Source organism: Protobothrops mucrosquamatus, unplaced genomic scaffold (genome assembly GCF_001527695.2).
Source record: "Protobothrops mucrosquamatus isolate PMUCROS unplaced genomic scaffold, P.Mucros_1.0 scaffold2629, whole genome shotgun sequence".
NCBI lineage: Eukaryota > Metazoa > Chordata > Lepidosauria > Squamata > Viperidae > Protobothrops > Protobothrops mucrosquamatus.
In genome coordinates this window covers 166,434-175,213 of record NW_015388683.1, presented here as the reverse complement: position 1 = coordinate 175,213, position 8,780 = coordinate 166,434, and the positions used below count along the sequence as shown (strand labels likewise).

General features: G+C 42.2%; 1 protein-coding gene across 1 annotated transcript in view; it reads right to left on the bottom strand.

Annotated features, from left to right (window-relative positions):
• Positions 1-4,066: 4,066 nt before the first annotated feature.
• RBM38 (RNA binding motif protein 38) overlaps positions 4,067-8,780 on the bottom strand; it is a 43,772-nt gene continuing 39,058 nt past the window's right edge. Inside the window, exon 4 of the mRNA XM_015825425.2 lies at positions 4,067-5,503. Within this exon, the coding sequence (XP_015680911.1) occupies positions 5,200-5,503 (304 nt within the window). The 3' untranslated portion in view covers positions 4,067-5,199. The remainder of the gene's footprint in view (positions 5,504-8,780) is intronic.

Genomic DNA, 8,780 nt, shown 5'->3' with positions numbered 1-8,780 from the left:
AAATTAAAGAGGCTGGATGGATCTTTAAAAAAACAGTAGTATATATAAGAGCCGAATAGCATCCAGGTAGTCCTCGAATTACAGCTACAGTTGAGTTCAAACTTTGTGTTGCTAAGCAAGATTGTTAAGTGAGTTTTGCTCCACTTCATGACCCTTTTGCCACAGTTGTTAAGCGAATCACTTAAATTGTTAAGTGAATCATGTGGTTAAGTGAATCTGGTTTGCCCCATTGACTGACAAACCGTACCCAGCAAGTAGTCCTCAATGGCACTATATCTACATGGAGAGAAGTAAGCAGTGGGGTACCACAAGGCTCCATCTTAGGCCCAGTACTCTTCAATATCTTCATTAATGACTTAGATGAGGGAATTGAAGGGGAACTCATCAGATTTGCAGATCACACCAAACTGACAGGAGTAGCCAACACCCCAGAAGACAAGCTCAGGATCCAAAAAGATCTTGACAAACTTGAACAATGGGCCCTATCCAACAAAATGAGTTTTAATGTGGAGAAAAGCAAAGTTTTACATTTAGGTAGGAAAAATCAAAGGTTTAAATACAGATCGGCGAGACCTGGCTCTAAAACAACAACTGTGAGAGGGACCTTGGAGTCCTAGTGGATGATCACTTGACTATGAGCCAGCAGTGTGCAGCAGCAGCTCAAAAAGCTAATACAATCCTGGGTTGTATAAACAGAGGCCTAGAATCAAGATCACGTGAAGTATTAGTACCGCTTTATAAAACCCTAGTAAAACCACACTTGGAATACTGCAACCAATTTTGGTCACCATACTACAAAAAAGATGTTGAGACCTTGGGAAAAGTTCAGAGAAGAGCAACTAAAATGGTCAAAGGCCTGGAGACTAAAACATATGAAGAACAGCTGCAGGACTTGGGTTTGGCTAGTCTAAAGAAAAGAAGGAATAGGGGTGACTTGATAACAGTATTCCAGTATTTGAGGGGTTGCCACAAAGAAGAGGGGGTCAAACTATTCTCCAAAGCACTAGAGGGCAAGACAAGAAACAATGGTTGGTAACTGATCAAAGAGAGAAGCAACCTGGAATTAAGGAGAAACTTCCTAACAGTGAGGACAATTAACCAGAGAAACAGCTTGCTTTCAAAAATCGTGGGCGCTCCATCACTGGAGATTTTTAAGAAGACACTTGTCTGAAATGGTATAGGTTCTCCTGCTTGAGCAGGGGGCTGGACTAGAAGACCTCCAAGGTCCCTTTCAGTTCTATTCTATTCTACTTTGTTTGTTGGAAGCCAGCTGGGAAGGTTACAAATGGTCGTCACATGAGCCTGGGACACTGCAACTGTCATTAAGTACATGCCAGTTGACAAGCGCCTGAATTTTGATCACATGACTGAGGGGATTCTACAGTAGTCGTAGTTATGAATACAGGTCAGTGCTGTTATAACTTCAAACAATCACTAAATGAATGATTATAAGCCAAGGAATACCTGTAATGGCTAAATAGACAAGGATTGGGGAGTAAATGACTCTACTAGTCGTTGCCCACTATAGGGGTTGGTGCTCATCTGTTTTAAGGCCATTGAGCCAGCACTGTCTGAAGACATTTCCACAGTCATGTGGCCAGCATGGAGCACTGTTACCTTACCACCAAAGTAATACCTATTTATCTACTCATATTTGCATGCTTTCAGAAGCTGGACAAGGACGGGAAGTTGGCAGAAGCTGGACAAAGACGGGAGTTCATCCTGTTGTATGGCACCTGGGTCTCAAATCTGGCTACCAACTTTCCAGCTGACAAGTCCAGCATCTTAAATCATGGAGCCACTGCACCACCCAGAATTGGGGAACCCATATTCAAATCCAACTGGGGCCCCAGAAATTTAGCGAGCATTTGGGGCTACTATTGCATTCTCTTGCCCCAACCTATTTTAGAGGATTTTTGTGATCAAACATTTGGTGGGGGGGATTTAAATGATTGAGCTCCACGATGCCAGGGAATAATGTTCATGTTGCCTCCTACTTTGTAGCCTGTCCTTCTACCAAGTAGCTGAAGGTAGCATAAAGGTAGCATTCTCAGAAATTGGGTTGCGATGAGCCAGCCAGCAACCAAAGATACCAAACAAATCATTAGCTGAATTGATGCTTCACCCTAAAATCAGAAGTCGTTAACTTTTTCTTAAGTTAAGGTTTGGTATGAGGTACTAAGAAACAGATTTCCAAAAGCAAGAGATGAGTCAACAAAAATAAATAAATTTGAGTCTGCGGATTTAAAATTAAATATATTAAGATGATTATCTCCACTCAGGTATTTAACCATGTTCACCTTGTCATATTGACAATTACAGTTGGATAACTGGGGGATACATGAAACCTGGGGACCAGGGGTATCTGTAGGGGTGGACTTCAAAAAAGCCAAGATGGTGTCCACCAAGCAGATACCCGCCTGGGCCCTCCAATTGTGCTTTTCTGCATGAAACCATAAATCATAGCTAGTACCACACATTGACTGTGGGTAGTTTCATATAACACACTAAGATAAAACCACATTATGGCTTTTTGCAATGTCTGAACCCAAGCAAGACTGCAGGAAATTCCTCCTGGCTTAGCCAAGGACATCCTATCTGCCATTAATATATTGCTTGCATTCTCTGGCAGCCATGCATAGCCTGTTGCCTACTATCTGAGACCAATCTGCTTATATCCTAAATTGCTCATGGTTTCTTCTCTGCCTTCCTGCCACTGCAGCAATCCTATAAATGCAATGGAAATCTGGTGGCAGAATGCAAAAATGCATTTACCTTATTCAGTTTTCCTTGACTTATATGAAAGCAAATGGATGTTTTCTTTTCATTCATTCATTCATTCATTCATTCATTCATTCATTCATTCATTCATTCATTCATGTTTGTTATTAAGATATTGGACTGGGACTGGAGAAACTCAAGTGCAAGTAGATTCTCAGCCATGGAAACTCTCTGGACAAGTTACTTTACATTTTTTTCTTTCACCCCAACCTATTTCACAGGGTTGTTGTTACGGGGATAAAAAAGGAGATACGCCACCTTGAGCTTTTACAGGAAAAGTGGGATATAAATCAGGTAACTTTAAAATGGATTTTCTTCAGTTTCTTGGAGAAGTTTGTAATGGAGGCAGGTGTTTTTCTGACTTTCCTTTCTTGGCCTGTCTTCATTATAGATAAACAGGGCAAGTGTGTTAGGTTTCAGATGGGTCTACTGGTCCTTCAATCAATCAGAATAGAGCTAGAAGAGACCTTGGAGGTCTTCTAGTCCAACCCCCTGCTCAAGCAAGAGACCCTACCATTTCAGACAAGTCAATGTCCAGTTTCTTCTGAAAAGCCTCCAGTGATGAAGCACCCACAACATCTGAAAGCGAGCTGTTCCACTGGTTAATTGTTTCCACTGTTAGGAAGTTTCTCCTTAATTCCAGGTTGCTTCTCTTTGATTAGTTTCTATCCATTGTTTCTTCTCTTCCCATGTGGCACTTTGGAAAATAAGTTGACCCCCTCCTTTGTGGCAGCCTCTCAGATACTGGAATATTGCTATCATGTAACTCATAATCCTTCTTTTCTTTAGACTGGCCATACCCAGTTCCTGCAACTGTTCTTCATATGTTTTTGTCTCCAGGCCCCTGATCATCTTAGTTGCTCTTCTCTGCACTTTTTCCAAAGTTTCAACATTTTTTTTGTAACGTGGTGACCAAAACTGGATGCAGTATTCCAGGTGTGGCCTTACTAAGGCTTCGTAAGCTATCAATGGCTGGTAGATGTTTGCAGCTGTTTACAGTATTCCATGGTCTTGTTTTTCGAAAGGCCATCTCCTCTCCCCCCCACCCCTACAATGTAAAAAGAGGAAAAATGTGAATAGTGTCGTTGCTACACTGTTACACCCAACAAAGGCTGACCTTCAGTAAAATTTTGTGTGTTAGTAACTAACCTACAGTAGTTCAGGATGCACAAAACAGAGCACTCTAATTCAAGGGTGTCAGGATATAGAGTCCAATGATGTGGCAACCCACAGCTGTCTCCCAGTTTATCTCATAAGATAACCAAGCACAACACAATGATGTCTTAAAATTCAAAATAGTTTATTGCTTTTCCTTGTAAAAATGCACTTCCTACACTGCCTTTTACCTAATCAGCACTTTGTACCACTGGGTGTCAAAATGTAACTTTTTCAACTGTTCTTGTTCAAGTGTGTAACACCATGATAGAGCTCTTATTTATTCCTGACGTTCTCCTACTAAACAGTGCTGGTCTAAGACCCCGCTTAGCTTTTATATAAATACTGTAAAATTTCTCTAGACCTGCAGTATCATAAACAAAAGATCTATTAAAGTAGACAATATGTTCAATATTTTTTTCTTGCTTTTAAAAATATACCTAAAACTTTGAGATAATCTTAAAAGAGTAACAATTACAATAAGAAAAAAATACAGTGCATCGACTTGAATATTGCACCGTCCTTAAAGCCAATATTACTTTTGCATGTTGAAAGCAATTTAGAACTCCCCAACATACAATAATTTAGGTGTGAGTATTAGACAAGGCAGATATTACTATAGTTTTCACCTGCAATTCACAGCTCCTGTGAATAAAGAGAGATCACAATAAATATTAAAATAGGCTCTTTTTTTTTCCCTGTAAGGCATTTGATTATTACAAAGTTTTTAATAGAAGGATCCTCCCATCCCTTGACCCCCAAAACTTGCTCTCTCCTCTCCCGCCCCATCTATGTATTCTCCAAATACCTTTTGCAAAAGGCTAAATAACAGATGGCAACAGTCTGATGGCGCATAGCAACTTAAGTAATAAAGCAGAAAATGGCTGGTGATGAAGTAAACTGCTAGGAAGTGTTCAAGAGTTTGCAGTTTTCACTTAAAGCGCAGGGGGATCATTTTAGTCCATCTTTGCAATAATATCTGTCTTGATAAAAAGAAAGGGAGGGAAAGATGGAAAAAAGAGCTTTCCAACGTTCATTGTAAGTATAAGTCTTTTTTTTTTTTTTGGCAAGGATGTTTTAAAAAGTCTGTAACACTATAAATAGCTTAGGTATTGATATGCATCCTTCCTAATGTGATCAATTTTTCTTTTTTACAAAAGCTTGATTTTTTTAAAAAAAAATATTATTGTTTTCCTTTGTTTTCTCGGCATCCATGTCTTTGCATTCCTTCATAGTTAAAAAGGTCTTTCTGAAGATGGGTTTCTATTGCATACGGTCTGGTTGCAGCTGTGTCGGTGGATACTGCACAAAAGTTGTGGGTGCTGCTATTGGTAGACTGGCAGCCGTGGCGTGTTGAGGAACGGCACCCGTGTACCCGTATCCCACAAAGCCAGCAGCAGGAGAAGGAGCATAGGGATACTGGTCGTAGGCAGCAGTGGTGAACTGCGAGTAGGCCTGGCTTGCAGTTGTGTAGTCTATGTAAGGAGAAGTGATGGACTGGACAGGAGTTGGGATCACCATGCTGGGCTGAACAATTGCTTGAGGGTAGATAAAGTGATGGGCCAGCCTGTAGAGGAGAGAGAAAGAGGTACAATCAGATTGTTTCACTAAATAGTGAGTCGAGTCATAATTGCGATATGGATAAGCAACAACATAGCTGAGGTTTAATTAAGTAATAAGGAGGACCGATATATTCGTAAGAATACATGAATCATGAATAATGCAACACAGAAACTCCTGTTCCCATTTACAATCAGCCAATGGCTTCAGAAGTATTCTACGTCAGCGGTCTCCATCCTTTGCGGCTTGACGGCCTGGCTGGGGGGGGAGGAGAGAAAAAAGGGCCATGTGAGTGGCGGCCTGGTGGCCTGGTGTGCACAGCTCCACTCATGAAAAAGAGAAGAGAATCCTTTGGGGTACAATTTCCCACTCCTTCAGGCTTCTCCATGCCAAAAGCTTTTGCAAAGGGACGGAAGGCCTGAAGCAGAACGAGATCGCTCCCCCAAAGCCTTTCGTCCATTTGCAAAAGCTTTTGGCGTGGAGAAGAGAAGTCTTTGGGGGAGCAGTCTCATGGTCCTTCAGACTCACAGAGGCTACTCAACACTCCAAACACGGATTGGGTGTCCTATGCAGGCAGCCTCAATGAGTCAGCAAAGCTGAGCCGGCCGCGCCCATCCCACTCAGTGTCTGTTCTCACTGCTCCACTTTTGGAGCATCGAGAGCAGGCAGCTTGGCAGCCCAGCTTTTTGGGGGGGGGAGAGAGAAGGGAACTGGGCTGTGCGAGCAGCAGGCTGGTGGGCATATGTGCCACACAGCTCCACTCATACAAGAAAGAAGCATTTGAGGCACCACTCGTGTGAGTAGACTGCCAGTGTGCACGTACACCGGTCCACCTTGGAATAGGCCATGGCCCAGTAATGGGCCACTGCCCTGAGGGTTGGGGACCCTTGCTCTACGTCATTCACTTTCACAACATTTGTGAAAGTGAGTAAAAAATCATTTTTCTGAATGTTTAAATATATGTTCTTATTTATTGTTTTAATATTTTAATGTTTTATTCAGTATTTTAATTGCAGGACAGTTAGCTGCTTAAAGTCGCCTTGGCAAGATGGGCGGCACAGAAGATAGATAGATGGATGGATGGATGGACGGCTATGGTATTCCTCACATGTTCACCAAAAAGGGCTACTCTTTAACAGGGATGCCACATGGATTTCTTCAAACTTTGGTGTTTCCTTCACCCTATCCTTCATTTTAGGTGAGTTTTATTCAAATGAGGGTCCTAGTGATCATCATTAACACATGCAAGAAGAGGGTGTTTAATTATTGTTCTTCTGTGCTGCAAATGATGGCACTAGAAAGCCTACATGGGTTCCTGACATTTATTTTTGGAATGTTTGGGAACATTAAATTTATTTGCTGCCCATCTCATGGCTTGAAGAAACTCTGAGCAGCTAAAAAGGGAGGGAAATTCTTGTTGATTAATTCAGGTTTATATGGTGGTTCTACATTGGGGTTCAAATTTCTGTTGGTTTGAGGCCCATGCTAGCCTTGTGTGGCATGTTCTTGGCAGCACTCCAGAAATAAACAGGGATGGGAACAAAAATAGGCCTGATTTTCATAGGAATGTGTAGTAAAATGTATGTTTTGAATATCTGCAAGGCTTACCCTGTTTTACTCTTTAATTCACCCCACAAACAGGCTACATTTTTGTGCTGGAGGACTTGCAAAAAGCATGCCTTACTTTTCATACAAACTCTTGTTTGTATTTCTATCGCAATTATGATAGTAGATTTATAGGATAGGCGTCCCCTCTTCCCCGCTACCAAATGTGCACAACACATTTAGTGTTAAGTCTCACACAGCAGCCCACAACCAAGACACTAAGGTTCTTCTACGAAGTCTGATTAGGCAGAATTACTGCAAGGAAAAAAGGAATAATTAAAAGGCCATTCTATTCCAAAAGATTTGTATCAGTGAGTTATGCTAAGGAATGCCCTCTCTGTTGGCTCTGATCTTCTTTCTAACCGAATCTTGCTTTAATGAGGTGGATGTTAATAGCTTATTTAAAACAACGAAATGGCCATCTGTTCTTCTGCAACATTTTGGAAATATTTTATTTATTGCTTCCTTGCTTAGGAAACGCCAACACACTTGGATTAGTAATGACTTTGCAAGCCCATTTGCTCAATATGCTGAACAAGGGAAGTTTCACTGTTAATCCCTGATTTTTTGGGATGGCTTAACAAGTTGGACAAACCCAACCCATCTGATAAGTATGTAGTACATTGGATTGTGCTGTGTGCTGTGTGCTATGTGAGTACAGGTAGTTTTTCATTATCACCACAATTGGGACCAGAATTTCCAATGCAAAGATGATTAGGGGACTGGAGGCTAAAACATATAAGGAACAGTTGCTGGAATTGGGTATGTCTAGTTTAACGAAGAGAAAGACGAGGGGGGACATGATAGCAGTGTTCCAATATCTCAGGGGCTGCCACAAAGAAGAGGGAGTCAAGCTATTCTCCAAAGCGCCTGAAGGCAGGACAAGAAGCAACGGATGGAAACTAATCAAGGAGAGAAGCAACCTAGAACTAAGGAGAAACTTCCGGACAGTTAGAACAATTAACCAATGGAACAACCTGCCTCCAGAAGCGGTGAATGCTCCAACACTGGAAGTTTTTAAGAAGAGACTGGACAGCCATCTGTCTGAAATGGTGTAGGGTTTCCTGCCTGAGCAGGGGATTGGACTCGATGTCCTCCAAGGTCCCTTCCAACTTTAATAATAATATAATAATAATAATTTAATTTGTACCCCGCCCTTCTCCTCATAGGACTCAGGGCAGCTAACAGCCTCATAAAAACCACAATAAAATACAATAACATCTATATTAAAAACCAAATTAAAAGGAAATATTTAAGAAGGCCAATTATTAAAATTATCCTTAAAATACCCTTAAAAACCCCCGCTAAAATTCCCTAGGCCAGACCTGCTTGTTGAAAAAGCCATGTCTTTAGGGCGCGGCGGAAGGAGGGGAGATCCGGGATCACCCGGATCTCTGGGAGTAGTTCGTTCCAGAGGGTGGGGGCTCCCACCGAGAAGGCCCTCCCCCTGGGGGTCGCCAGCCGGCACTGTCTGGCTGATGGCACCCTGAGGAGACCCACTCTGTGGGAGCGTACCGGCCGATGGGAGGTAACCTGCGGCAGAAGGCGGTCTCGGAGATATCCAGGTCCGATGCCATGGAGCGCTTTAAAGATGATAACCAACACCTTGAAGCGCACCCGGAAGGCCACCGGCAACCAGTGCAGCTCGCGCAGCAGCGGCGTTACATGGGAGCGACGAG